The sequence below is a fragment of the Lentinus tigrinus genome (genome assembly GCF_003813185.1).
Source record: "Lentinus tigrinus ALCF2SS1-7 unplaced genomic scaffold L226scaffold_8, whole genome shotgun sequence".
Taxonomy (NCBI): domain Eukaryota; kingdom Fungi; phylum Basidiomycota; class Agaricomycetes; order Polyporales; family Polyporaceae; genus Lentinus; species Lentinus tigrinus.
Window position 1 is genome coordinate 565,689 of NW_027137917.1, and position 27,845 is coordinate 593,533.

Sequence of the window (27,845 nt, forward strand, 5' to 3'; positions counted from 1 at the left end):
CGTCACTCGACGTGTCTACGCGAACAGACTCCCATACCTCTTCCTCCTCCTCCTTCCTCTCACCTCCCCACCCACTCCCCCTACTTTCATCATGTCGGGCGGCGGCCCCAGCAGAATTCGCAACAGAAAGGCACAGCCCGACTTGCGCAGGGACCTCTCCCCGGATGTTGACGATGACGAGCATTTGGATGTTCAGAACCCGGTGCGTGACACGTATATGCCATGTTCGACTTGAGCTCATGCGCGTGTATGGGTTAGCGCAACCGCAGCTACATTGAGAAGCTCTTCGAGTCGGAGCAAATAAATGTAGCCATGATCGCGATCCTCACAACCCTCGCGTTTGCGTTGCGGTTCTACAAAATCAACCATCCGGACCAAGTCGTGTAGGTGCCACATTCAGATCGGCATCGCGTCTCATTGACATAAAAGACGTGTCACAGCTTCGACGAAGTTCACTTTGGCAAGTTCGCGTCATACTACATCCTCAGACAATACTACTTCGACGTCCACCCTCCATTCGCGAAACTCCTCTTCGGTCTCGCAGGCTGGTTCGTTGGCTATGACGGTCACTTCGGCTTCGAGAACATCGGCGACAGCTACACGGAGGCACATGTTCCCTATGTTGGCATGCGTGCCCTCCCGGCCATCTTCGGTAGTCTTACGGTCCCCGTGGTTTATGCAATCATGAAGGAGTGCGGGTTCTCTACCATCGTCGCAACCTTCTCGGCTATCATCGTTCTGTTTGGTATGTCCTGGCGTTAATGTGCCCTTCCGCAGATTCCTCACAACAGAAACAACTTTCGCCAGACAACGCACACGTTGCCCAGGACCGTTTGATCCTTCTCGACGCGACCCTCATCTTCTTCATGTCCTTGACCATGTATTCGTATATCAGGTGGAGGAAGCTCCGCTATCGGTACGTCTTGCTGGACACCTGATAATGTGTACATGTCTAACCTGTCTGTAGCGACTTCTCGTTCGATTGGTGGGTTTGGATACTCGCGTGTGGGACCTTCATGGCCTTGACCTGGGCCTCGAAGGTCAACGGTATCTTGACGGTGTTCGCCATTGGTATCGCAGTCATCATCGACCTATGGGACATCTTGGACATCAAGAAAGGACACAGTATGGTACGATATCTCCGTTCATATGCAATGCGCTGCCCTCACCCGCATGACAGGAATACTTCTGGAGGCACTTCGCTGCAAGAGCTGTCGCATTCATCGTGCTTCCGCTCTTCTTGTATCTCTCTATCTTCTATGTTCACCTTGCCCTCTTGACCAACTCGGGTACCGGCGACACCTTCATGAGCCCGGCATTCCAGGAGACTCTAAAGGGCAACGAGCTTTTGCTCAACAGCCAAGGTCAGTTGCATTGGCATCATACCGTCTAGTCTTGCACTGACCGCTAACCCAGAGCTTCGCTACTATGACACTATCACGATGAGGCACAAGGACACCCGAGTCTTCCTTCACTCGCATCCCGACCACTACCCTCTCAAATACGAGGATGGTCGCATCAGTAGTCAAGGCCAGCAGGTTACGGGTTATGGTCATGAGGATTCTAACAACAACTGGCAAATCATCCCGACCAAGGCACTTCCTGAGACTGGTCGTGGCCGTATCGTCCGTCACGACGACGTCATCCAGCTTCTGCACGTCAACACTCAAACGCTCTTGCTCACCCACGACGTCGCATCACCTCTCATGCCCACAAACGAAGAATTCACCACATGGCCAAAGGACGACCATTCTCGTTACAATGACACTCTCTTCCAGATTCGCCTCGTCGATGGACAGGAGGGCGAGGCATGGAAGAGCAAGTCCGGGCACTTCCGCTTGATCCACGTCCCGACCAAGGTTGCGATGTGGACTCACGCGAAGCAGCTTCCCGACTGGGCTTACAAGCAACAGGAGATCAACGGCAACAAGAACGTCAATGATAAGACGGCCATTTGGTTCGTTGATACCATCGTTGCCGACGAAAGTGTGTATCTCTCTTGCATACGCTTACCCTGATGCTGATCCACACTACCCCCGGTAGCCGGCGAGGACATGAAGGAACGCACAGGCGATGTCCCCGCCAAGGAGCCCAAGTCTATGAACTTCTTCAAAAAGTTTTTCGAGCTTCAGATCCTCATGCTCCAACACAACGCTGGCTTGACCGCATCGCACCCCTACGCTAGCGGACCTATCAATTGGCCCTTCCTCATCAGCGGTATCAGTTTCTGGACTCAAACGGAGGGCCAGAAGCAGATTTACTTCATTGGCAATCTCATCGGTTGGTGGACTTGTGTAATCGGCATATCCCTGTACACGGGTATCATGCTAGCCGACCTCATCGCTCGCCGTCGGGATATTGAGCCTCTGACCGAACGTGAGTTGTCCTTGAACCTGACTGAGAGGCTCTCGCTGACGAGGCTCTTCTCTAGCCGTCCGCCACCGTCTTGTCAACTCAACCGGGTTTTTCGTCCTTTTCTGGGCGGTACACTACTTCCCCTTCTTCCTGATGAGCCGACAACTCTTCATTCACCATTACCTACCATCGCACCTGTTCTCCGCATTGATCGCGGGCTCCGTCCTGTCGTTCGCTCTGTCCGAGACCATCAACTACCCCATTTCGGTTTGGGGCCCTCGTCTCCGTGTATCGAAGACGCCGACGTACGCTGACCTCGGCTTGCGTGGACCGATCGTTGTCGGCGTGTTCGCGCTCATCATGTTCATCATGTTTGTGTACATGGCGCCACTCACGTATGGAACCCCTGGGTACGTGTCGTCGTTTTCCCTTAGTATAACGCTGGTTGCTGATTGCAGTCTTTCCCGATAGATTGGATGGTCACTCTGTCAACCGTCACCGTCTCCTGTCGAGCTGGACGCTGCATTTCGCGGCGAAAGCTACTGACACGCCATGATCCTGGCCGGTCTGGCTTGGCGATGGCTGTGAGTGAGTGTTCGCGCTAGCGCGAATCGTGGGTTGTGTCGAGTAGTTTTCTCTTTACCCACTGGGAAACCCCGTCTCTGCAGATGTATATATGAGTTTGAATCGATGACTCCTAGCTAGCTCTCATATCTTTGCGTTCTGATTGTCCGGACTGCCTTCAAACACGAAGGGGACCATACTAGACTTTTAACCAGCGAGACATCTGAATCGTCCTTGTATCATGCAGGCGATGTCGATCGCATATCCGATGCTGTTGTTCTCAAGTTCGTGGTCAATAATATTCGCGAACCGTGGCCTACAACTTCGGCCTTCTGCACATGTACACGGCATCAGACAAATTCATTGCTTAGAGGTTGACGTAGGACAGAAAATCCAGACTCACATGAAGAATTTAAGGCCACGACAAGAAGTTAACTTCCCCTCGCCACCGACGCCACCGCCGAGAGTAACGCGAAATCTGCCCATGAAGATAGCATGTGGGTCATTACGCAGACGTATAGTACGATACAAATACATGAGACGGTTATACGTCTCAAGCAACTGCAGAGCCAACTTAAACGCGCAGGATAGCTAGAATACACGTCGGGCCAAGGACTGTCGCCTAGCCATACGCAGTGGCGAGCGGCAGCGTGCCTCAATTCCAGCGCTGCTCATCGTGCCATCCACCACCCCCGCCGCCACCTCGATTACTGCGGGGACCATTCGGAGGGGGCCCACCGCGTCCTTTCGGACCACCCCTCTGCCATCCTTGATCGCGTCCGCGTCCACGGTCGCCGCCTCGCCCGCGGCCACGTCCGCGGAAGCCCCTGTCGTATTCGTAGCCACCGTTATTCTGATAGGGACGGTCCCGCTCGTATCGATCGCCGCCCCCATATGATCCATGTGTGCCTGAAGGTGCGGCGTGTGGAGGGTAAGGCGGAGGTTGCTGGTACGGAGGCGGACCAGAAGGCGGGTACTGGGGCTGGTTCGCTGTCCATGGCTGCAAGGCTGCTGTGGGCAGCGCGATAGGCTGGGAGGGGTTGGGGGCAGTCAGGTGAGGAATAGCCACAGACTGGGGAGGTGACGTTGCGGTGGAGGGAGGAGGTTGGGGGAAGGTACCGGGCTGTTGAGTGCCCCCGGTCAGCGCCTGTAGCATCAGTTGAATTTGGCTGGGATCGAATGGGACCGCAAGGGGTGGAGCAGGGGAGTGAGTGGTAACGGAAGGGGGAGACAACGAACCGCCGACGGGCGACTGTGACTGGAAGCCGGGCAGTGTTTGTGACTGGGGGAGTGTTATGCCTAGTTGCCGCAATTGAGCTATGTCGATATTAGGAACAGCGACCTGTGCAGCTGATGTCTGGGGAACAGTTGGAGCAATCGCGGGCATGGGTGTTGGTGTGGGCTGTGGAGGAGGAACGAGCTTGCCCTTCGTCAAGACCCAGACACCGACAAGGTAGTCCACAGACCGCTCCTGTGGTAGCTGAAGCTGATCCAAAAGCTCCATGTACTCCGGGATCGGTTCAGTATGTAGGAGAGGCACCACATAGAGCTCGCGGCCAGGAGCGCTGGACTTGGGATTGTGGCCCCATGGAAAAATCAAGCCATGTCGTCTGTAAGAAAATGTGAGCATGATAAACATGAGTAACATGATGCACTTACCCTTTCGAAATGAGATGGTTCTTGAGCGCGTCGAAGCCAGCAGAGTTCGAGCCTGGGGTAGGGCAGAACGCGACAGCTATGAGTTCCTTCGTCGGATTCAACCGGACTTGGGTGAGGTATTGGGCCGACTTCTCCAACGGCACACGTCCATCGATCCTCAGCTCCTTGGATGGGAAGAGACTCTGCCACAAGGGAGAGTCCTCGCCCAATGTCCGGCCGCCCGACTGGCGGGCAACGACGGCGACCTCTTGAGGGATAGCAGAATCCAGAGGCATGCTCAGCTTAAAGACAATACATCAGACACCCTGCGCATGACATAGACGGCGTATAGTACTCACAGTTCCGGTCCACACTGGAGCCTGGTCTGCGAAAGCGACGACACGCTGAACTTCTGGAGCAGGTTCCACGGGCTCGGACTGGGGAGCCTTCGTCTCTTCCTGCTCTTGATCGTTGTTGAGGAACATGTCGAAATCTTGGTCCTCTGCTTCGCCGTCTTGAGGGTCCGTACCCATTGGCTGGTCTTCTGCCGCGGGCTCCGCATGATCCTGAGGTTCAGGTTCCGCGGCAAAGTCGGATGCTTCGGCATCCGATGGGCCAGGGGTCCAGAGGGAATTGAGGTTGAATGATGACCGCGCCGAGGTCTCAGGCTGAGAACCTTTAGCGGCGAAAGGCGACAACCCAGCAGCGAGGGTCGGGGTAATGGGGGATGGGGTGGACTGCGACACGTGCTCCGTGGACTTTGTCTCCGGATGCGTGGGTGGAGTCTCGCCGAATGGCGTGGGCAATGCATCGACGGGGGTCATAGCGACCTCTCCAGACGCTTCCTCGTCAATATTTATGAGATCCGCAAGGTTCAGCTCGTTCTCCAGAGGCCCAGCGAAGTCTGACACGGACGGTACGAACAACGGGTTCGGGGGCGGTCTCCCTATCGGTACTGCAGAAGTAGGAGAGCCAAGCTCGGTCGACTGAGCATGGAGCGGAACGGGCGGGGGCGCACCCCAGGACGGGGCTTGTCCAACAACGGGAGACTCAGGCGGGGCGGAGCCCTGGGACTGGGCGCGTTGCGCCTGCAGACGAAGACGGGCGAGACGCTCTCTCTCAATCCTCTCCTCCTCTTCCTCCTGACGCTCACGTTCTGCCTCGCGCTGCGCAACGCCAGTCACATCCTCGATGTCCTGCAACCCCTTGTGCGTGAGCTTCGCTCGAGGAACGGTCGACTTTTTCAGGATTGAGTGCGCAAGCGCCTCCTCCTCGAGCTTCTTGATAGACTGCTTTCCTTCCTCGCTCGCAAGGTCAGTCGAGGACATCGTGGACAGCTCTTTCGGTGATATATGGCACGAGGCTATACGCATGTGGAGGACAATACGGTCTGCTTTGCTCAAGTTAAACGTAAGCATCCGAAACCGCTCCCTGTAGTGTTGAACGATAAGTCGAGATTATCAAAGGATGAGGATGAGAAACGACGTACTTGTACTTCGCAGCGACAACATGCTTCCCTTGCTTGTCCGGCTCCGAGTAGAGCTCGTACATGCACTGCTCCAGATCGATACCAAATTGCTTTGCTTTGGCGTCCAACTGTTCCTTTTCTTCTGGCGTCAACTCTTCGGTCTTCTTGTCGGGTTGAAGCAAGCCGCGAAGCTCCTCATCGTCCTCATCACGGTCGCGGAGGAATGGATAACGCGTGAAAATCTGGCAGAACATTTCCTGTAGCTTGATTGAGCAGTACTTGCGAGCGGCGTCTTCTCCCGCAGTTGACTCAGACCGGGGTCGTTTGGGTGGGGGTACAGGATGAGCATGCGTCGACGACTTCCTGCGCTTCGAGGGGTGTTCGGTGGATGGCGATGCCTGGTCGGACATAGCGGCTGGGGCTATATCCTTCTCTGTTGCCACGCTTCCACGACGAAGGCGCTTGGGACTCTGTGCACGAGACATATCGGAGTCGGAGTCAGATACGTGCGACGGGCGAGAGATACGCCGCTGATGGGGGGAATCGTCAGTGAGATACTCAACAAAAGCACCAGAGACGGCAAAGCAGGTTGTGGCCACTACTCGATTGAGGAGAGCGGCCACAACAGGCCAACCGCAAAACCGAGATGTATACACCAAGAGACGTACCTTCGGCACTTTGTCCTCCGGTTTATACTCGTCGCTTCCATCACTTGAGGGTTCCGAATCTGCGTCTTCCTTCAACTCGATCTGAGCTTTGCTGGACTTCTTCTCCTTGGGGCTTGAAGTCGCCTTACTGGTTGCTACGTCGACCTGCGTAGGATTTGGTTCTTCCCATTCCTCTGTGCAAAACCAGAAACATCAGCCTCTCTGTTTCGACGTGCATGCAGCCGTAGATTATCAAAGGGGGAAAAGTCAAGAATAATGCCACACACATATGAAGGGACTAAGGACCCCCACGCCACGCCACGCCGTACATCATATACATCCCTTCGACGAAGTTGGCCGCCCAGCATGGACTCGAGCCCTCGTAACATAGGCACGACGTTATGTCATTGGGCGTCCAAGTATATTGTCCACCGTGCGAAGGGACTACGGATATCTAGCTCGTACAGCAGTACCGGGGCCAGACGACATGGCTTACTGTAGCCTTGTAGCGGAGCGGGGTCGTAGGTGTGATACATGCAAGAGCCAACTGTATGACATGCAGATAGCGACGCGATACATTTTACATTATCGTATTGCGGCGCAACAGTACATGGAGAGGCAAAAGGGGGCAGGGGGCCAACAGAAAACCTCCTAGTAAACGGAAGATATGGGAACAAACACTCACTTATGGTTCTCTCACCAGTCTTCTGGTGACACGAAGGGCACACGTAGCGACCTAATAGGGGTTATGGATCAGTCTTCGGTGCATAGAGTTCATGCGCAGTAGATGACTCACGGATATCCTCTGCGTCCCGTTCACTCAGCTCGACACAGCGAAAATGATACCTAGAGAACGACGATGAGCATACACGCAATGAGAGTGAAGAGGGCACATATACACACCAATCCTTGCAGGTGGAACAGTGAATCATGGGCGATCCGTCATCGGGCATCTTGCAGAGGCAATACGTCTTGGAACTCTTCCGCGTCACCCTCGCCTTACTGTGAGCCCCATTCATCTTAACGTTCTCCTTTTCGTCGGGCTGTAGTGCAGAGTCCTGCGCCACAGAGCTCGTCCTCGTTGAATGGCGGGTCCTGATAGTGGTCGTTCGCGTTGACATGGTGAGGGCTTGAGGACAAGAATGACTGCGCCGTGAGAATTGCTGGCCCCTGCGTGGCGCCTTTTAAGCTCCGCCGGCATTTGCCGTCAGGAGTGCTGTATACCAACCGCCCAGTCACCTCGGTCTTCCACACGCTCGCGCACATCCAAAAATACCCTAAACACATGCATAACAAGTTCATTGCAGGACGGGGCGCACAACAAGGACAGGACTACTATGAGCGGCGTGGAGTCAATGTTATATGGAGTGAGGACGGATGCGACATACTATATTAGGAGCGCGTATAGGCGACTATCATGATATGCAATAAGAAAAGTTCAATGAAACCTAGTCCAGAAGAGCAAAGACAGTGTGGTGTGCGAAGGTATCGAGAAAGCTAGTGTACATAGAGAGGATATCATGCCGTGAATGAGGTGGAATGCGTTAGACGATGATGATAGAAAAGGGATGTAAATAGTAATGGTACTAAGAGGGTTGGGCCGACGGGAATCTAGGAGTGCACGCTTACTGTACAGTGCAACCACCACTCTCTCTGTCGCGTCGCCGAGAGCTCTTGGGCAGCTCCCCGACGATTCTTGGCTCATCTCGTTCTGTCTCCGCGCCGGACGCCGCTGATACAGCGGAGAAAGATGTCATCCGCGACAATCTGTCCGACCTATCTCCAGAGCGTTGGCTGCGGTGGTTACTCGATGACACGCTCTCCGCTGCTGTGACAGCGCTGCGCATGCTGGCGGAATTGGGCGTGGTACTGTTGCTGGAGATGGACTGAGGGCGCTCGTCCGTATTCTTGCGTCGCAGAACCGAGTGCTTGCGCGAGATCTGACGAGGAGTAGCGGAAGAGGGCGTCGAGGGCGCAGAGTGCTCTTGGTCAATCGTCAAGGACGACCGTGACCTCTTGAACGCTGATAGGACCTTGAACGCTGTCGGTGGATGAGGCAGGTGTCCGGGAGTACCGATGCTTGGTTGGACGGAATCCATGCTCGTGCGGCGCGAGAAGCCATCGTCGGAAGTTTGGCTTGTGGGACTTGTCGGAGGGCCTGCCTGGGCTGCGGCAGCAAGGATCTCCATAGGGGAATAGGAGTTGGCCGGATTGCCGCTCTCCGCATACTGGGCGTACAACAGCAGCTGGGCGCGGAGGTCGCAAGTCGGCGGCGCATTCGCGGAGCATCTGGCGTGAGCGATGAGGCTGCACTGTTCACACAGAACAGCGCTCTTCTTGACGCTCTGGAGGCAGACCCTGCAGATGACCGCTGGTTGTATAGTCAGCAACTGAATGAAGTGGCCGGCCAGGAACAGTTACGTACGCTTTCCGAACGTCGTCTTGACAAAGGAGTGCTCCCCCCTCGGGGAGAACGAAACCTCGGGTCCCGGTCCGTTCGAAACTCTTGAGTGAGCAGGAGGCGATCCAGAGACACCTTGATCCAGAGACACTCGACGATCAGACACAGCAGGCTCTGAGAGAGGCTTCTCCATATCAAGGTATCGTACGTTGATCCCCTTGGACTTCTGCATGTCAGCGCTGACACGGCGCAAGAACGGTATGCTGTCTTGCGGTCGCAATTCCTGCAGTTGCTGTGGGGACGTTAACTTCCAATTAACCCATGGCACACAGAGGACTACGCGTACCTTGTGAGCAGCCGAATGCATCTTGAGCCACTCATGTTCGCAAAGCTGCTCGGCGTTCGGCCGCTTGGCCGGATCCTTGTTGAAGCACCACCTGAGGAAGTTCTGAAGACTTTCGGAGCAGTCCTCGGGTAGCGGCGGTGAAGAGTCCTCGACGATCCTGAACATGACTGATTACCAGACCTGGTCAGAAGACGCGGCCCCGGATATGAAGCTGAAGCCGCCGACGTACCAGACATGCTATTGGCGATCTCCGCATAGGGCGGCCTTCCCGTCAGCAATTCAATGACGGTGCACGCGAGCGACCAGATGTCAGACTTCGTGGACGCGCCCTTCAGCTCGATCACCTCCGGTGCCATCCAGTTAGGCGTGCCAGCCACATCCTTCATCTCACGTTCCATTGCACGGAGATTGAGTGAAACACCGAAGTCCGACAACTTGACGTTGCCGTTCTTCGTGGTCAGGATGTTTGCCGCTTTGAGATCGCAGTGCACGACATCGTTCTGATGGAGGTAGTGCAATCCCTCTAGAATCTTGACGACGTAATTGGCGACGAGCCGCTCGTTGAGTTTACCAAAAGCCTTCAGTGTCTGTCCCAGAGAGCCGTTCTCGGCGTACCTAGGCACACGTCAGAGAATGTCAAACGAAGCGCTCAAAGGACGTACTCAAGGACGATGCTGAGGGTGTCGTCGTCGCGTGCCATGCCCTCATACTTGACGATGCTGGGATGTGAGAGACTCTTGACCAAGTCTACCTCCTTCATGAGCTGCGCAATCTCCTCCTCCTTCAGGCCCTCCAGGCGGATGCGCTTCACTGCGACCATCTGACCGGTGTTCAGGTTCAGCGCTCGGTACACGGCGCCGAACTGGCCTCGACCGATGCAGTTGCCAAGTTGCTGGGGCAGATAACTATGAGAACGCAGACGAAAATGCGGCGATACCAAAACTACTTACGAACTGAGTTGGTGCCTTGCCGTCTTCCCTTACGATCAGAGTTTGACGGACTGCGCTTCCGTCGTAGGAGTCCCGCGACATAAGGTCACTCGCGCTCGCGTTGCTAGAGGCGACCCCCAAGTTGACCATGCTCTCAAACCGCGACCGCCTAGGCTTTGCCCCATACTCGTCGTACGAATTCGGCCGTGGCTTCCTCCGCGAACTGGCAGCATCGACTTCACTCTGAAACCGACCACGAGGGAGACGGGGCCGCTCGTTGGCGGGAGCGCCGGTAAGGTCCGTTTTCGATCCGTCCGGAGACGCAGAGGGGAACACGAAGCCGGCGGCACCTGGTGGTGTCGAGTGCTCACCCGACACAGACCTGGGAAATGGCACGGCAGCATCGCTGTCTTCCGGGGAGACGGAGCCCTCGGGGATGTAGACGCCGTTCCTATTACCAGCCGCCTTCGAGCTACTGCGCCGCAAGATAATCCTCCGTGGAGGCGACCCGCTGGGGTCAGGACTGGAGTCACGCCGCAGCAAAGCATCCTTAGGCAGCAACCCGGGGGTGTCGACGCTATGTCTAGCCCGGTGAGTCGGCCGACGGGGGAACTGCGGCAGTGACTCAACGCTCTCGTTAGGAGACCTCGAGGACAGCACAAGTTTGCTGCGGGGTGGCGAGACAGAGAGGGGCGTGTTGACGGATGGGCTGAGCGAATCGTCGTCGTCCAAAAAAGACGACTTCGGCGCCTGAAACGTATCCAGGCCAATGAAGTCGTCGGGCCACTTCCCTTTGCCGAGCTTTATAGGGATAGGGGTCCCTCTGGGCGGCGAACGAGCCCTCTCAGGTTCCGCCTTGTCTGACCTCGACTTGCTGGTCGCACTATCCTCCGTTTCCTCGATGACCCTCGTCAGATCGACGACCGCTGTCTCGCTGGGTCGACGTTCACGGGAAGAGCGTACAGGAGAATCCAGGCTGCGCTTCCTCGTCTCCTCCTTGAACGACGGGGCGATCGAACTACCCTCGGTGCGTGTGATGGAAGGTGCTTCGGAGCCAAAAGAAGTCGCTTCTGTGGTGACCGTGCGGATCGTCCCAAACTTCGTCTGGCTGCCCGGACTTCGCGGGGGCTCCAGCAGGCTGGAGAGCATTGTGGTCTCGGTGAGGTTGCTCGAGGCGTGTGACTGACGCATGGCCGTAGGGAGCTCGACAGATTCCGCAAGAGAGCCAATGATGGAGTCGCCAACGGAGGCACGAGTGGAATCAGCAATGGAAATCCGTTCGACGGCAGGGCGCATACGGAGCGGGGAGCGAGGGGGAGGGATTGGCGGCACCTCATCCTTGTGCGGTGACAAGGCGCGGCGTTGACCGGAACCACTGCCGAACACGTCGTCGTCGTCGTTGACCGTCTTGCCGTCGCTCGAGTCCTCGTTCGGGCTATCGGAGCGCACCGTTGGCAGGTGCTGATGGGGACTCCACCTCTTCCGACCGACGGGGGAGCTCGGACCTACAGGCGATGTAGAACGCTGCAGCTGGGACATGCTGAGGTTCGGAGTGGATGCAGCGGCACGCCCATTCTGGCCATATGGGCTGTTGCCCGACCGCGCACCACTCTGGACGATCTTGGACTTGTCTGCGCCTGGGAACTCCGCGAGCCGCGACAAAGCAAGTATGGTCCTGGCTACGCGTGCTAGTGACTCACTCGTTGCCTCCAGCAGGTCATCGCGATGAAAGAGCTCGTTGGCGCTCAGGCCCACCGATGACGACCCCGCAAGGAACTTCGTGACGTTTGACGTACGCACGAACCCATCCTCTCGCCGGTCCACGCGTGCGATCGTCCCAGGGAAAAGTTTGTTCAAGCATCTAACGCGATGGCGTTAGCGAGAGGGAAGACCAGCGATGAGGAGAAGATACGCACTGGCAAAGGACGTAGCCATCTCTCAATGCCTCAGCAAACAACCGCCTCTCCTTCTCCTCACTACCCGATGCAACACCGTTGCCCAAACCAGCTACGTTCACCTGCGACGTACTGCCCAAAACCCCACTCCTGCTCCATATCCGTTCTAAACGCGCTAATGCCCGTAACCGGACCTCGACCTCCTCCCAATCTTTCGGATCCAGGCTGGCCTTGTTCACCTGCGATGGAGGCTTGAGCATCTCTTTACACAGAAACCCCGTCGCTGATCGGATGAGTTCCCGGTGCTCTGGGTTCGCAGGGGATGCCAGGGATGTGGAGGACGCATTGTACAGGCGGGTCTGGTAAGTCGGTGAGAAGTTGCGCTGTGTGGGGGATACAGCACGAGCACGGGCCGGAGTAACTGGTGATGCCGCTCGGGAGTTTGCTGGTGATGAAGATAGATTGACAGGGCGGGCGTCCAACGATGGTCGACGCCCGGAGTTCGAGGAGGTGGAGGCCAAGGGAAGGTGTGATGACGACGATGCTGATGGTATTGCCCGATGCGTCGTCGGGGTGCGAGAGGGAGAGCGCGGCTGAATCGGACTTGTACCACGGGGTGTGGTTGGTGATGAGGGAGGAGAACCGAGCCCGAGAGGAAGATGGCTGGCACTCGCCGCTGCTCTCCTCGAGCTCGCAATCCCCCTGGGCGAAGGGGAGCTCGGGGGGGATAGATCAGGTGATCTGGTCGTTTCCCTTGACCGACGTGTTGGTGTCTCCGGAGGTGGTGAGCGAGACGCGAACTCGCGGTGATGAGATGAAGGAACGGTGGGTGAAGAAGCGAGTGTAAGTGGAGGTGGTCGACCTTTTGGCCGCTGTTCGTTGTCTCTGGGAGAAGGTGAGGACGTGCCGTTCGCGCGGGGGTCCCGTCTCGAAGCAAGAGGCGTCGGGCTGCTGATATCCCTCGTACTCACGGTCGGTTGGACACTGGACCTTCGAGTACGGTCTCGAGGAGGTGAAACGAGAGCTGCGACATTAGAGGTTGACCCGCTTGGTAGCGCGAAGGGCTGGGTGAAGGGGGAGGGAATTGACTGCGCGGATAGGTGCAACGCGGGGGAAGACATGGAGGCCTGCCGGAGAGAGGGCGTCAAGAAGCTGGTATGGCCAGCGACTCGAACTTTGTCCTTGTCTCGATCTCTATTCCCCCGCCTGGCGTTATTCTCTTCGGTGGTGGAAGGCACAGACGGCACAGGCGAGGGAGAAGGCGCGTCCTTGCCCGGCCGGCGGAACGAAACCTTAGATAACATTCGTGATCTGGCCTTCTCCTTCTCTTTAGGGCCATCGTCCTCTGAGGCCTTTCCCTTGCCCTTGGCCGCACCATGAGAGAGCACGCCCGACTCGTCCACAATTGCGGCAGCTTTTGCCTTGGATTTGGTCGCGGTGCGCAAACTCTGTTCGAGAGAGGAGCGGAGGCGACTAAACGTCTTGTGCTGGGGCTCGGGCGGCTGGAGCCGGGACGAGGAAGCCGTTGCAGAAGAGAGCGGGACTGAGGCATCGACGTGCTTTTGTGATACCATTGAGTGGGGCTTGGAAATCGTGACGTTGAGTTTGGCAACCGCTGCAGCCATATGAGAAGGTTGGTCGGATGTGTTGAGAAGGACGTTTCGCCGAGGCAAACTACCGTGCTGCAACGCGGACGCGACGTCAGCTGCATGTTTCAGCGAGGGCGGAGTTACGGCACTGACTCTAAATAGACAGAAGGCAGGGGGGAGCTATCGACGTCGGCAGTTCTGGCAATGACGGGAAGGGGATGAGCATGGGAATACATGAGAGCGAATGGGTGAAGGGTGTGGAGAAGGGGAAGTGATTATCGTACCCAGAATGCCACGGGGGACCGTTCGAGTATTCAGATATGCTGAAGAAGGACTGCTCCGATGGGAAGCGCGAGTCGAGAGTTGGGTCAGACGAACCACAGGTACGAACATGCAAGTCAGCGGATCCGGGGGCGCTCGTGTTGGCAAGAGGTGACGATGTGAGTATAGCAGCCAGGACGGGGGTGGTGGCGGTAGAGAGACAATGTCGGACGAAGTGTGGAATATGCTCAGAGTGATGCGGGGCGGATGGTGACGAGACGGGTTGCCGGGGACGCCATGCACACGGTCGAGGACGGCGAGAAGCGCGAGAGAAAGGTCTCCGCGGCGTACAGGACAGTCGGGTACACGGAGAGAGGAACGAGCGGGGGAAACGAACGGAGTCGCTGGTCGTCGTTAGCGGCAAAGGAGGGTCGGACGCGAAGTCCAGTACTCCTGGGCGCCCGGTTTTGCCGATATAGGCAACTGTAGCCGCCGTGGCTACGAGCTTTCAATCCGCCGTCCTGCGCCGACGTGGGTTGAGAATGGTTGCTAATCGAGGCTACGCGTAATGCAGGAGGGACAATGCATGATATTGTGGAATGCAGCGTGAATGCAGCTAGCTACGAATGCACAGTACTAGTACAGTCGGCGGGCCAAACTCCCGGCTGGCGGCCACAGCGTCTGGAGGCGCCGGCGCTGGGTGGCCACTGGCACTGGCAGGGGATACGAAGGGCATAAGTAACAAGGCACCGGAGAGCGCACCCTGTGGGCTGCAGTGGCAACGCGCGACGATGACGTCCAGGTATGACGATGGACGGGCTTCATTCGCGCTTTATGCGGGACACGCGGCCGATATGCCCTTCGCGTGCCATCAGTTGCGCATCGACATCAGCTGGGAGTGCGCCTGGAATATGCGCGAGCGACTGATATCGCCCCAGCGTCCTCGCACCGTCCACGGGGTGCACGTACCGAGTCACAGACTCAGTCCGAGAACGCGTCCCCCTTGCAATTCTCCCGAGGATTGCAAACCCGGACAGCACAGTCCTCGCTCGGTGTCCGATCCACCAGGCAACTCCGACCCTGCCCACCGGTACACGTCCAGACGCGTCCCGACGTGAGAGTCTAACCATATGGAACGATCACGTGGATCTTGATCGAGACAGCATATCGCGTTGTGCGCCACCTACGAATCCGCCCTGGACGCTCGACCGACGCCCGCAGCTGCGACATTGACCGTTCGGGTCTTGCATGTGAGCGGCGCAGAACCGTGGTCCGCGATGCGTCTTGCGAACGCATGCGGTTCATTCGCAGAGCCTATGCAAGTCTCCTTGAAGCGTCCGATTCCAACGTTCGAGGCCTTGCGAATCTGTTGAGAATCAGCATCACTGGTAGATCAATGGATCATCTCAACAACGGCGGTCTTCTCGGCCTCGGATGCCTATTCGACTCCATGAGTATTTCCACCGGCTGTGTATCATGCGCACGCAACTTACGCGCACATAGCGCTCCACACCCTGAACGCTTGTTGAGCATCGAAGGACCATAGCGTACGTACAGGCGTTAGGCACCCGCCGGCTCCAGGAATGCACTTTGAACGGATCTGCATTACAGCGTCAGCACTGACTTATGTGGCTCATCTACTCACCGTCAATTCCGGCCAATACTGGCCAATACTCTGCCACAGAGATCAGGCACAGAGAATCCCCATTGACTTGCAGACGGCGACGTAGAGCAGATAGTCTCGGTCTGTAGTCAGCGTGCTCATCGCCTTTTGACGTCGGCGCCGCGGACTACTGCTTTCCGTCTCTTGGCCGCTGCCTCCATGCATGCGCACGTCGCACTGCGCAGCTCCGTACCTGTTCGCTGTGAGACATGGCCTGAACCTAAACTACGGAGCGGCAGCAAGTAACGTATCTTTTTCTCATGCTCGTGTGCCGCTCGACGATTCTCCGGCTTCAGACAACGGCGAGTAGGGTAGAACGGGGGCTTCAGGTTGATGGAAGTTGTGCAGCGTGTAGAGTAGAGTTCCACCAACAGGCGATATATATGATAGCAGGCGAACGTGTTGAAGGTGTGTTGGTATTCTAGGCCGCCATGCTCCTGAGACAATGGATGGTCGACAACTGACGGTCGGCAAAGTCCGGTTACCGCAAACCTCCGCAAACACCGACTTGGAGCCTCCCCAAATATTATCGATGTTCGCTGCAGTATGGTTGTGTGGCCGAACTGCTCAGGCCTTGATATGCCTAGAGTCTCGTAGCAAGACCCGGAGAGAGGGATTTGTGTCGAACCTATTCGTTCACGCCAACAGCATGAACATCCAAATCAGACTCCCCACTTAAATTCAATCACCTTATTTAAGTCCGAACTTTCCCAAGGCCATCAGAATGTACACATCCTCTGAAGGCTATCTTTGGGTTATTTGATGCGTCTGATTACTTAGGTCATATACAGTGACGGTCATTAATGATGCAACCCCCCAAAAAGGGAAGGTGCCTCACATCACCCAACTGACCCCTCGCAGCGCCGACCAAAGATGATATACTAAAGACGAAGACAACAATTATTCATTCTAAGCAACGAGAATGAGTATTTGTGTGGAAGAGGCAGCGGAGGAGGGCGTGCACGTCTCGTAGAGGACCACCGTAGCCGCTCATTGGACTGGAAACGCCCTGCGTTTTTGGGTGATGTGAACAACCTTCCTGATATGGGGGGTTGCATCATTAATGACCGTCACTGTAGTATCCTTAAAGTTCCGACCTACAGCCGTTTCCATATCGATAGGCCCTTCCAAAAATAATGTGCTGATTGTCGGTTGTGGCGGACTCTGGCGGTCCACGAAACTGACGCTGCGGAGAATGATGGGCAGCCATCGCGTAGGCTCGCCAGCGAGCGGAACTGACATTTCGTGATCCGCACTATCCATATATATTATTCGAAAAGGGCCTATCGATATGAAAACGGCTGTAATACTAATAGCGCAAGCTTTGATCCTCTTGAGCGCTTCTCTTCTCTTCCTAGTCTTCCGACCGGGTCTATTACTCTGATCCACCAGATGCTGCGTTCTCTTTGGATAGCTCTGATGTGATTACGATAGTGGACGCTTAGCACGCAGTGTCACTGAGGATATACTTGTGTTCAGAATCACTTCGTACCCGGTTAATTATTAGTCAGTGAGGGTGAGTCCTTCTGCCCTGGTCTGCGCTGCGAAGTCTAAGTCCACTAGCTATGTATATCCACGCATGCAAGCTCCCGAATATCTGAAGCTATTCACGCAATCGACATGCTCAGCACGCAGTGGCGGAGTCTGTTCTACAGGATGCACCCATTCCGCAGCCGAGAAATCCACATGGCGCCAAGTTCTTTCATACGATATCATCAGGAAGTCGAGAACAACGTCGTGGGCGCATCAATGCCGTAGCTTGCACTAGCGTAGTAGTGAAAGCTACTCAACTTCGTCTCGCTGGCCCGTCTATCCGGCATATCGGCAACGAGGCTAATCCCGAAGAGTCTGTGCGACCTCATGACTTGCCTTCGCGACGAAGCCGTGCGGTTGTAGCGATTCTGACTGCACCCAGGTCACGTCTCAACGATAGCTAGGAACGTTAGCTATGTGATCTTTGTTTTGCAGCCTTTGCTGCGGGGCCCCATGAGACTCAATCACAACTGGATTGCTCTTCAACACGGCCGGAGGATGTACTATAAGAATAGCTCCACCTACACATGGCAGTTAGTTCTTCTCCCTCGTGTCTGAACACTGGTGACAAGCTGATTGCCCCGCTTGCGTATGTCTTTCCAGGTCTATCCAGACGGTCCTCCGCGGTGCCGCATGCGGCGCACCCCCCGTGACGAGCCGGGCAACCTATGACCCTAGACCTCCTCAATGTTCATTTCCCTTGCGTCGCTCGCCCCGAGTGTGGCGAGGTCTATCAAACGCCCTCAGGACTGCTTAATCGAGTCGTATCAGGCCGCTTTGCTTGACAACGATTGTGTTTCTAGGGCTTCGCAGACCACATGGAAGGTGTGCACGCTCCTCGTGGTTCGTCCAACACGACCACTGCGATGTAGCGGCCGTATGGAAGGGCCGTCTCGGTCAAACAGCCGATGAGTGGGCTATAAAAGACATGGGTCGCAAGATCAGATAGACCTTAGGGCTCTCAGCACTGCTCTACAAGACCGTCGACGACACTCGCAGCGCACTCCTCCATCAAGATGTTCGCTCTGTCCTGCCTGTTCGTTCTCTCGTCGATGCTCCTCTTCCAGGGCGTGCTCTCAGCTCCTATGTGCGAGCTTGGTCTCAATGCGCGTTCCTCTATAGAGAAGCGTAGCATCCCGAGTGCCCCACGCTGGGTCATCTACAGCGACAAGTGGGTCTCCGGTGAGAACGGTCCTCCGGCAGCCTCCGAGATCGCGGGCTTCAACGTCTTGTGAGTAGATCTATTTGCGATTTCGTGTGTGCTACACGCTGCCACGGTGCTGACCGGCATGTGTGTAGCGCCCTCTCGTTCTTGTTGATCAGCGGAGCCGCCGACCAAGCCCTCGAGTGGACGGAGATCTCTGACTCCGACCGGTCCGCGCTCAAGTCGCAGTACTCTGCAGCTGGCATCAGCCTCATCGTGTCTGCGTTCGGCGCAACGGACCAACCCACGACTTCTGGTGCCGACGCGGCTTCTACTGCGAACACGATGGCTGCGTGGGTAAAGCAGTACGGCCTTGACGGCTTGGACGTCGACTATGAGGTGCGCTCCTCTCAAGAGAGGCAATTCTGCTTGGATTTCACTTGCCGTCTTCGTCGCAGGACTTCACTGCTATGGACAAGAGCGATGGTAGCGCAGAGGCGTGGCTGGCGACTTTCACGAAGCAGATTCGTACGCAGCTTCCTCAGGGCCAGTTCATATTAACGCATGCTCGTGAGTGCACTCTGGCGCTTTTACGACCTTGCCACTGATTCCGGAGCACACGATAGCTGTTGCCCCTTGGTATGCTGGGCTGTCAGACTCCTCATGGAGACACCGGCTAAGTCCGTCGTTGCAGGTTCTCGGTCAACAACCTCTTCGCGGCTGGAGCGTACTTGAAGGTCGACGAGACTGTCGGTGACCTCATCGATTGGGTGAGTTTCACTCCCCTCTGCGTGCGTACTTTGACTTACCGTGAGCCCAGTACAACGTCCAGGTACGCAGATTCAAATAGCTCTTCAATATACTATGAATCACCGTGATGGGCTTTATTTGCAGTTCTACAACCGTGAGTGCTACTCGTGTGTCGATAACGCCCCGCTAACCGATCAATGCCACAGAGGGAACCACCGAGTACACCACCTGCGACAGCCTGCTCAACACGTCTGGCGGAGATTGGCCTCAGTCTTCGGTCTTCGAGATCGCCGCCGCAGGTGTTGACCTCGACAAACTTGTCATCGGCAAGCCCGCACAATCTGCTGGTGATGCGAACAGCGGCTACATTGCGCCCGACACCCTCGCTACCTGTGTATCCCAGGCAAAGGCGAAGGGATGGGGTATGTGCTTCCAAATGTCCAGTAGTCGCTCTTCCCTGACAGACTTCTTCTTGCTTGTACGTGGTGCACCAGACGCGGGCGTGATGGTCTGGGAGGCGAGTGTTATCATGCGCCCCCTTACAGCCTCTAAGGTTTCCGCTGACAATGCATCCATAGTTCCCCGATGCGGCATCTTCTTGGATCGCGACTGTTCGCTCGGCGGCGTTCCCCGTCTAATGTCCACTTCAAGGCTTGGCAAGGTTCATTTGCCATTGTACATCAAGCATATATTCAACACGACTTCCGGCACGACGACATGGGGTGCGCGTGTAGCAGTCCTTATCTTTATGCCTATGTCTTCGTATTGTGGCAATTTATTTAGCGGAACTATATCTGTCTGCTCAAGCTCAAGCCTGAGGCCTGAGTATGTTGAGTGTAGAGTACAGTGTCGGCTTCAACTTGGTCTCTTGTGACTTCTAACGGGTCCGAATTGAACCGGGCGCTGCCGCTTATTATAATAGTTATGGCACTGCCTCTCTATATGCGGCCCTTATCGAGAAACTTCGTCTACAAACCATCTCGACCCCGACTGCTCACGACAGGCACCGCGTGCAATTCTTATGAAGCCAGCATGAATGAAGTTGTCGCGTGATGGTACTGCATGCTTGTTGCGTTGAGTCGTCCTCAACCAGAAGAAGCCGAGTCTGAGAGGGCAGGCCCATTCTGATAGCCGCCACGTCGAGCGCATGGATGCAGAGCTCACATGCTTGTGTGGATGGTAGACCATCTAGACTGTAATACGGTTTGCCATATCGTCAGGTGAGATTGGAAAGTCTTCTGCGTGAGTAGTCGCTGAGGCGTAGAATTTTCCAGGTATTGCTTCTATCATGAGACGGTGTACCCGGCCGCAACGATGTACTCGAGTACTCCACTCCTACCCACTGGAGGTGATGGGAAACCTACGTATACTGCACGCCGAGCCATCAGAATCAAGTTGTGTCTCCTCTTTTGCTGTACGACTTAGCCAGCTGCGAAAGCCAAGGCAGGATCGCCCATATCCCCCCTTCGATACGCAGCGCCCGACGATACTGTTATCGCGAAGTTCTCGGATGGAATCTGTAGAACCAGAGCAGCATCCCCGAATCCGCCTCTTGCACTCGACTAACCAGACTCAGGTGACATGGTCGACATGCAGACTTCGTCGGTGAGATCGTCATCGCCCTTTGTCTCCGCCAACCTACTCAATGCCAGCCATGCCCATAGCCTCCGCAAGCTCTCAGAACGCATGGCCCGCAACTCTTCGTGCATGCACATGCCCCTGATGCCGCCGCTGCACATTGGATGACGCTTTCTGGTCCCTTACTGTCCATGCGACAACGGGACACCTGGCTATCTGTCCTCTTGGCACCCTAGTACAGTGCATGTGGGACCGTTGGCCTGCGGACTCGCGATGGCTGATGCTTCGGCGGTTGTGCATCATGGATTCTGGCTTTCCCTTTCGAGATCGAGCTGGACGCATTTACTGGGCGACACAGGACGAAACTGGAAGCCTTCCTCGGTTGACGTCTCAGAAACGACCATGCGGATCCGCCGTTGGCGACATATGGCTTTCCGGAACGTTGTTTCTCTTTTCCGGCACCTGCACCTATAAAAGCTTGAATTCTGTCCGGGATCGAACCTCAGAGAGAACTTGCACTTCGCTCATCTCCTCACGACACCGGACGACATCGCTCATGTTCTCCTCCAGCATTCGCCGCATCGCGGCATTCCTCACCGCTTACCTCCTTGTTGGCGTTATTGCGGCGCCCCCGGAGAGCTTCAATGAGACACTGTCCTTCGAGCAGCGAGATCTAGCAAGTCGTGCGACCCCGGCAGCTCCCCATTTCGCTGTTTATGCAGACAAGTACCAATCCGGCGTTACTGGACCTCCGGCTGTCTCCGCGGTCAAGGTGTGTACCAGTACTACGGACTCCCTCGTGCGATGACGTTGATGAAATGTGCAGGGTTACAATGCCTTGTGAGCACCACTTCGCGTGTCGTCTCTACAGGCTCTCAGGGTGACTGACTCACGATTGCTCCAGCTACCTCTCCTTTCTGCTTACGGAGGGAGCATGGGACAAAGCGTATGAATGGACCACCCTCAGCGCCTCCGATCGCGCGACGATCAAGTCGCAGTACAACGCTGCCGGCATTAAGCTCATGGTCGCCGCCTTCGGTTCTACGGACGTGCCTACCTCGGCTGGTCAAGACCCGGTCGCGATCGCCAACAGCATCGCTTCCTGGGTCAAACAGTGGGGCTTGGACGGTGTCGACATTGACTATGAGGTACGCTCATGTTGTATCTGTTTTGCCTTGTTGGCGCTCATGTTCGCTACCAGGACTTCAACGCTATGGACGGGGGAACGGCGGAGAACTGGCTCATTTCCTTCACCAAGCAGCTCCGTTCCCAGTTGCCTGCTGGAAACTACATCATCACACACGCTCGTAAGGATCACATGCCTTCACGCTTGATGATTACTTTTGACGATGCCTATTGTTCGCAGCTGTAGCCCCATGGTACACCTTCATCCTTTTCACGTAGGCTTGTGATAGTGACTGAGCCAGAATACGCGCATAGGTTCACTCCTAGCCACTACCCTGGTGGCGGCTACCTTAAGGTTCATCAACAGGTCGGCAGCTTGATTGACTGGGTATGTGTTGAAACCCTCTTATCGGCTTAGCACGCGCTCATCATCTATGCAGTACAACGTGCAATTCTACAACCGTGAGTACTCCGCGGCCAGCCCACGCTGTTAATTGACTCTAACGCATGCAACAGAGGGTGCAAGCGAGTATACTACTTGCTCTGGCCTCATTACGTCTTCGTCCTCCACTTGGCCGCAGACCGCCCTTCTCCAGATCGTCGCTTCCGGTGTTCCCGCAAGCAAACTCGTCATTGGCAAGCCCTTCACCACCGCTGACGCTAACAATGGATACATGTCTGCATCCGACCTTGCTAGCTGCGTCGCGCAGGCCAAGAACAAAGGCTGGAGTAAGTTCTCCTTTTATGATGAGGTCTCCGATTCAGATCTAACGCCTGTCTTACTCATAGACGGCGGAGTCATGGCATGGCAGGTGCGCTCTTCTCACCACACCGAGACTCTCATGTGGCGATATGGCTGATACCGCTATCTGCACAGTACCCGAACGGCGGCGCTTCCTGGATTCAGACTGTCCGGGCGCAGTCCTGGCCAGTCTGAACAATCAACGGCTTTTGTAACTCGGTACTCAGCCGGTTTCAAGCGCACCAGACAAGCTTGTCTGCGGATTGACGTCTTAACTTTCCCTTCCATATTCTCTTCGCGGGTCATCTATAGAGGTTCACGAATTGGTCACGAGGTTCTCATGTGTACTTGAAAGGAATGAATGCTGTATTGTACTTAACTGCAAATGTCTAAACCTTGCCAAGACCCATCGGTGGTGGCCACAGGTTCGTGGATGGCAGCGCTTTAACTCTACTTGTCACAAAGTCTTAGTCTACACTCAAATTGTGTCCTTGATCCAAACCACCTCCGAGCCGGTCTACTCGCCATGAACTGCCGCGATAACGACTTTATAGCCGCGGGGTGCTTCGGCGGTGCTGCAGTGTTCAACTGCTATATATGGTTTGACATACTCAGCCTCTTACCCTCACCTACCCTCATTTGTCCTCATCCTCCTTCCGTTCTACCATGTCCTCACCGCCGCTGTCCAGGCTGAACACTGGAGCTTGTATGATGGCAACGCCTCTCTAACAGGGTGTTACGTGAACTATCTTGCCAGCTGTATCCAGCTGTGATATTGCTCCGCGGGGTGATCGACTTACCAGCAATCACTAGTACTCTATCACTTTGGACTTACAGTAAGTAGAGTCCAGACCCATCACCGAACGATACTCATTTAAAGTACGCCAAGGACCACACATGTTCGCACGTATCCCGCTCAACGCCGGCGAGTGGAAGAACGTGGCAATACTCTCAGCACTGCCTTGATTTTTGAGAAGGTGATCCCGAATCGGGATTCACTTGCCCTCCTCGCAGACCACCATGCACCGCCTCTCTCGCACCGAGGACTATGGGCGGGATGACGAGCATGACTTTCAATGGACGTCGACCAAGGTCACTAGGCGGCCGCGGACCCGCGTATCTGTTGGTATGTAGATATGCACGCCATCCAACCGCTGGAGCTCTGCATTGATGGCCTTGGAGTCGCAGGACAAATACTTTTAAGGAACAGCGTCCCTGCGTAGCCCACCATCAGGACTCGTTGGCGTTTGTCAACCGTTTGACCACAACCGCAGCCGCAATGGGCGTACCACACATTGGCAAAACGCCGCTTCGCCGACTTTCCGTGGGGCCAGGCGATGTTGTATTGGGTTAGTCCAGGCAACATTGTGGTGGGCTTTTCTCCGGGGAAATCATGGGCGGCGGAGTCAGCTGTACTGCAAAATGCTGGCTATCATAGCATACACAATATATAGTCGCGGTCGGGGTGACGATGGCTAGGTCGACTGTGATTGTCAGGCACGCCCGCCCCACTGTTGGTTGTCCTCCTACGAACAGGACACGTGCTTCCTGATGAGTGCAGAGGCTGCTCAGCTTGTTTTGCTGTATGACGCTGCGTGAGTGCGCCTCACTCTAGTACTGAAGTGCCCTGCTGATCTCAGGCTCTTCTCCTAGCACGGCAAACCTCAATTGGACCAGCAGTGCATTGGGTGAGTATGCATTGATGGCGAGGGATGCTGTGTCTGACGAACTTTTGGATGATCAGCAATCCTTGCCTATGACTATCTACTAACCTTCCCGCGTGAGGTCCGCTTCGTGTGGAACCGCAGGTTCTCTCCGGCAACGGCACTGTTTCTAGTCAACCGCTATACCATCATACTACTCTACTTCGTGGACTTCGTCACACTGTTTCCTATCATTCCAGCAGTACGTGGTGAAGTGCTATTGCACTTGCTTTCTCTAACCAACTGATCACACAGACGTACGCTCCTATGGAAAGTCCTGTGCAGCCAACATCGCTCACTCTGTACCCGTAGATGTCAAGGCGTCGGCAAGTTCATTGTGGTTCTCGAGATATTCCCATATATTATCCTGGCTGGTGCGCGTCCAACGAACTCCATGTATGCCGAGCTCGCCTGAAGCGTTCCCAGCGTTCTCCGGTCTGCGGACATATGCCCTGAGCCAGCGAAACACCTTCATCGGCCTCTTCACCTCCTTGCTATCCTTAGTTCCCGCTGGGATCAACGCTGTGAGTGATCGTCCGCTGTGTGTGCATACCTCCTTGCAATAGGGTAGCTGACCAAGGCACAGTACTTCCTGTCGACGTTCACTTTCGTGAATCTCGAACCCCCTTCAAATTGTACGGCATTTTCGGACATCACGGCAAATCTGAGCAAAGCGTACGTGCCGCGCCCGTGCAATGGCATGGCTGTTTAGAGCTAACTACCACTTCTTCATATGCAACAGACGTACGTTGAGCGCATCGCCCGCATGCACCGGTCGTTTGGGAAGGCTGACGTCGTGGCATACTAGTGACAATTGCCTCGCGCACATCGCTCATCGCTGCAGACATCTGTGTGATAGCAGTTACCTGGTGGAGTACCTACGGGATCCGAAAGCTCACCCGTGATGCGCGGCTTGAAACGTCGTTCGGCACGCTCCTGCTGAGGGACGGTGAGTGATACCTTGCGACTCTGCCGAGTTGGAGATTCACAAGCATTACTATAGGGACGATATACTTCATGTCGGTACACTGTGCGTTTGGAGAGTGGTGAGTGCGCGATGCTGACATGCCAGCGGGTTTAGTGTTCTTCTCGCGATGAACGTTGTTCATATGACGCTCAACACAGTCAAGGTGAGAATGGAGCCGTGTATCGTGCGCTCGTCCGTCCGCGTGCTGATACAATTGGCTCTTACAGCCCAACAACGTTGTTCAGCAGGCAAGCTATGTAACGATTCTAGAGAATCCGTATGTTCCACTCCATGCATTTCTTGCACGGTCGCCGGTGATATTGACATCACTTTCCTCAGCATAGCCTCCGTCCTCGTCTCGCGGTTCATCCTAAACCTTCGCGAGGTTGACCAGCTTGGTCCCGGGGACGCCTCTTTCGACGACACCCTGCCGTCATTCGTGAATAGTCAAAACCAAGAGGGCACACTGCGCTTCGCATCTCGCAGTTTCGCTGACGAGTTCTCAGTACCGCTCGACTTCGACTCTATGGACGGGGAGGACGAGGAGCTTGCCCTCCAAGTCGCTTCTGACAGCGAAACCCGCAGTGGAGAGGTGGAAATCAAGGAGACGGCGATGACATCACCGGCGTCTTCGACTGGCTTGACTTTGGTGTCAGTACAAGGGAGCAACTCGCCTGCACCGGTATCTCCTTCAGACATTTCCATAGCATGACCCCAACGTGACCCTGCCTTACAAGTGGCTCACGTGAGACTAGTGTATCATCGGGATGAGATGAAAGACTTCCTCCAAGACGCAGACGTCTATAGCATATACAGTATAAAATTACATGGTGTATCAGATGCAGGAGCCGTGAGCAGAGCAGAAGACAGCACAAGACCAGGTACGACGGGGCAGACCAAGTGTGGTCACAGGAAGGATAAGGGAAGAACCACGAGATGAGAGAAGATTGGGAGAAAATGGGTGGGGAAGATCGGGGCGGGCATGCGTATATCTTACGTGCAGGGGAGTTGACAACGAGTGTGTGTGGATCGGGAGAGGGTATGCTATAATGGGAACGGAGAGAAAATGAGAACTGAGTAGAGAGCACGCACAGGCGAATGGAGCGGAAGCAGGTGCGTCAGCTCATGAGGCGCTCCCCCCACACCAATCGCTGTCTGTGCGCGCGCACTGCTCCACGAAGGGTTATCCATGCAATCCATATGCAGGCGCAAAGGACTAGCGCAAACACAGTGCGCTGAGCATGGCTTGATAAGCACACATGTACAAGTGAGAGCAGCCACGATATACACTTACTACGAGTACCTTCCACCTCTTGCCTACGGGCGCGTTGGGCGTGAATATGATAGCGCGAAGCCGTTGTGACACAGGCGTGTTCAGCCACTCCAGCGAAGCCATCAGTTGTTGCGCCTGGTTACGGTCTACGTCAGCCAAAACTCTAGGCAAGATGATGCGGTAAGCCAACCTTCTCTCGGCCGCGGTCGTAGACCTTGCGAATATCACGGATCTGGGAACCGACTTCGGGCAACTGTTCCTCAAGCTCAAGAAGAACTGCCAGGTCATCATCGAGTGAGTCCCTGACGTGGGGCACTGTGTCCGTTAGAAAGAACTCTGTTCTGTCGCGGGTTTGCTATGAGTTGCAGCGTGAGCGAGCGGCCAAGATCGTGGGCGGGTGATGAGGCACCTGGATTCCGGTGAATACCTCATGGAGGAGGTTTTCGATTGCTCTTGAGTTGCTGAGGTCGAGTGCGAGCTTGCCCTGTGATATGGCCTCAGCTGCGGGGTCTTCCATGCAGACATGCGCGACATATGATTGTGGCAAGCCTAAAGTAGTTCAGACGAGAAGTTTCTGTACCCACAACGGCACCGCATTCTCCTCCACATGAAATTCTCCATGACCTAACATCGGCCAGAGTCCCACACCTTACTGCGCGTGTGATCCATGTGATTGTGCCAGTAGACAAACTCTAAGCGGGCAGACGCTGAGTATGCAGGACGACGTCGCAAAGTGACGGGCAGACAGGGCAGCTAGGCTGCGGAGGCAATAGGAAACAGGAGGAGCAGGAGAGGTGTGAGGGAAGAGAGAGTACGAACCTCAAGCTCCTTGATTTGTCGCTCATAGCAAGAGGCACGTTTCGACGCAGACTCGAGAGCTGAGCACAGCGGTCTGTAGACAAGTGAGTACTCGAATACGTGCCCTTCCGCAAGCGTCGAGGCGTACCGTGGCTCCCAGCTCGGGGTCTCCTCCCTCTCCTGCGAGCTGCCAAGATCGCTGCTGTCGTGGAGGTGACTCGGACCTGGATATCCTGGTTCCTCGAAAGTAGAGATGGAGGACATGCTCCACGATGCGAACGTATGAATGAGAAGGGAGGAAAGCAAGGGACGAAGGAGAAGGGGAAGAAGGAAGAAGAGGAGAGAAAACGGGGAGTCGCTAGCGGGCAGGGAGCATGGTCTTTATATCGAGACGACTGTGTCTGGAGAGACGCGGGATTCAATTAAGCAGCCACTTAGTACGTAAATCTCGATCAGTCGCGTGTGTGTCCCACGTG

At 55.5% G+C, this 27,845-nt stretch overlaps 8 protein-coding genes across 8 annotated transcripts; 5 read left to right on the plus strand and 3 right to left on the minus strand.

Annotated features, from left to right (window-relative positions):
* Nucleotides 1-43: 43 nt before the first annotated feature.
* L226DRAFT_533539 (O-mannosyltransferase) lies at nucleotides 44-3,188 on the plus strand. The gene is made up of 10 exons (XM_067680476.1): nucleotides 44-202; nucleotides 259-383; nucleotides 441-745; nucleotides 808-916; nucleotides 968-1,130; nucleotides 1,181-1,364; nucleotides 1,417-1,986; nucleotides 2,044-2,376; nucleotides 2,432-2,765; nucleotides 2,827-3,188. The coding sequence occupies exons 1-10, from the start codon at nucleotides 92-94 to the stop codon at nucleotides 2,909-2,911; spliced, it is 2,319 nt and encodes a 772-aa protein (XP_067537004.1). The 5' UTR covers nucleotides 44-91; the 3' UTR covers nucleotides 2,912-3,188.
* On the minus strand, nucleotides 3,189-7,820 carry L226DRAFT_559505 (uncharacterized protein). Its single transcript, XM_067683304.1, has 10 exons — nucleotides 7,576-7,820; nucleotides 7,469-7,518; nucleotides 7,358-7,408; nucleotides 7,169-7,219; nucleotides 6,694-6,866; nucleotides 6,047-6,555; nucleotides 4,917-5,988; nucleotides 4,579-4,859; nucleotides 3,323-4,529; nucleotides 3,189-3,251 (listed from the first exon to the last, which is right to left on the minus strand). The coding sequence occupies exons 1-9, from the start codon at nucleotides 7,791-7,793 to the stop codon at nucleotides 3,575-3,577; spliced, it is 3,360 nt and encodes a 1,119-aa protein (XP_067537005.1). The 5' UTR covers nucleotides 7,794-7,820; the 3' UTR covers nucleotides 3,189-3,251; nucleotides 3,323-3,574.
* A 477-nt stretch (nucleotides 7,821-8,297) lies between these two features.
* On the minus strand, nucleotides 8,298-13,868 carry L226DRAFT_460322 (Pkinase-domain-containing protein; the record flags this gene model as incomplete). Its single annotated transcript, XM_067675583.1, has 7 exons — nucleotides 8,298-9,043; nucleotides 9,098-9,356; nucleotides 9,420-9,586; nucleotides 9,649-10,034; nucleotides 10,082-10,311; nucleotides 10,370-12,209; nucleotides 12,265-13,868. 7 exons carry the CDS (start codon nucleotides 13,866-13,868, stop codon nucleotides 8,298-8,300), a joined length of 5,232 nt encoding a protein of 1,743 aa, XP_067537006.1.
* Nucleotides 13,869-14,472: 604 nt separating this feature from the next.
* Nucleotides 14,473-15,299, plus strand: L226DRAFT_376413 (uncharacterized protein). The gene has a single exon (XM_067674357.1). It carries the CDS (start codon nucleotides 14,720-14,722, stop codon nucleotides 15,209-15,211), a length of 492 nt encoding a protein of 163 aa, XP_067537007.1. The 5' UTR covers nucleotides 14,473-14,719; the 3' UTR covers nucleotides 15,212-15,299.
* A 2,741-nt stretch (nucleotides 15,300-18,040) lies between these two features.
* L226DRAFT_533546 (glycoside hydrolase) lies at nucleotides 18,041-20,029 on the plus strand. Its single transcript, XM_067680477.1, has 10 exons — nucleotides 18,041-18,520; nucleotides 18,589-18,832; nucleotides 18,892-19,003; nucleotides 19,060-19,072; nucleotides 19,128-19,203; nucleotides 19,254-19,265; nucleotides 19,328-19,337; nucleotides 19,390-19,605; nucleotides 19,678-19,700; nucleotides 19,762-20,029. Exons 1-10 carry the CDS (start codon nucleotides 18,306-18,308, stop codon nucleotides 19,819-19,821), a joined length of 981 nt encoding a protein of 326 aa, XP_067537008.1. The 5' UTR covers nucleotides 18,041-18,305; the 3' UTR covers nucleotides 19,822-20,029.
* A 1,243-nt stretch (nucleotides 20,030-21,272) lies between these two features.
* L226DRAFT_611819 (glycoside hydrolase family 18 protein) lies at nucleotides 21,273-23,034 on the plus strand. The gene is made up of 10 exons (XM_067686319.1): nucleotides 21,273-21,533; nucleotides 21,588-21,601; nucleotides 21,666-21,909; nucleotides 21,963-22,068; nucleotides 22,128-22,140; nucleotides 22,202-22,274; nucleotides 22,327-22,348; nucleotides 22,403-22,615; nucleotides 22,676-22,698; nucleotides 22,764-23,034. Exons 1-10 carry the CDS (start codon nucleotides 21,318-21,320, stop codon nucleotides 22,821-22,823), a joined length of 984 nt encoding a protein of 327 aa, XP_067537009.1. The 5' UTR covers nucleotides 21,273-21,317; the 3' UTR covers nucleotides 22,824-23,034.
* Nucleotides 23,035-24,179: 1,145 nt separating this feature from the next.
* L226DRAFT_569703 (uncharacterized protein) lies at nucleotides 24,180-26,010 on the plus strand (the record flags this gene model as incomplete). The annotated part of the gene is made up of 12 exons (XM_067684339.1): nucleotides 24,180-24,223; nucleotides 24,282-24,316; nucleotides 24,373-24,533; nucleotides 24,587-24,605; nucleotides 24,652-24,705; nucleotides 24,758-24,855; nucleotides 24,918-24,966; nucleotides 25,140-25,280; nucleotides 25,335-25,350; nucleotides 25,413-25,461; nucleotides 25,526-25,575; nucleotides 25,638-26,010. The coding sequence occupies 12 exons, from the start codon at nucleotides 24,180-24,182 to the stop codon at nucleotides 26,008-26,010; spliced, it is 1,089 nt and encodes a 362-aa protein (XP_067537010.1).
* A 55-nt stretch (nucleotides 26,011-26,065) lies between these two features.
* Nucleotides 26,066-27,752, minus strand: L226DRAFT_611821 (uncharacterized protein). The gene is made up of 7 exons (XM_067686320.1): nucleotides 27,518-27,752; nucleotides 27,391-27,463; nucleotides 27,156-27,263; nucleotides 26,981-27,055; nucleotides 26,762-26,926; nucleotides 26,593-26,706; nucleotides 26,066-26,533 (listed from the first exon to the last, which is right to left on the minus strand). Exons 1-7 carry the CDS (start codon nucleotides 27,631-27,633, stop codon nucleotides 26,417-26,419), a joined length of 768 nt encoding a protein of 255 aa, XP_067537011.1. The 5' UTR covers nucleotides 27,634-27,752; the 3' UTR covers nucleotides 26,066-26,416.
* Between the last annotated feature and the right edge of the window lie 93 nt (nucleotides 27,753-27,845).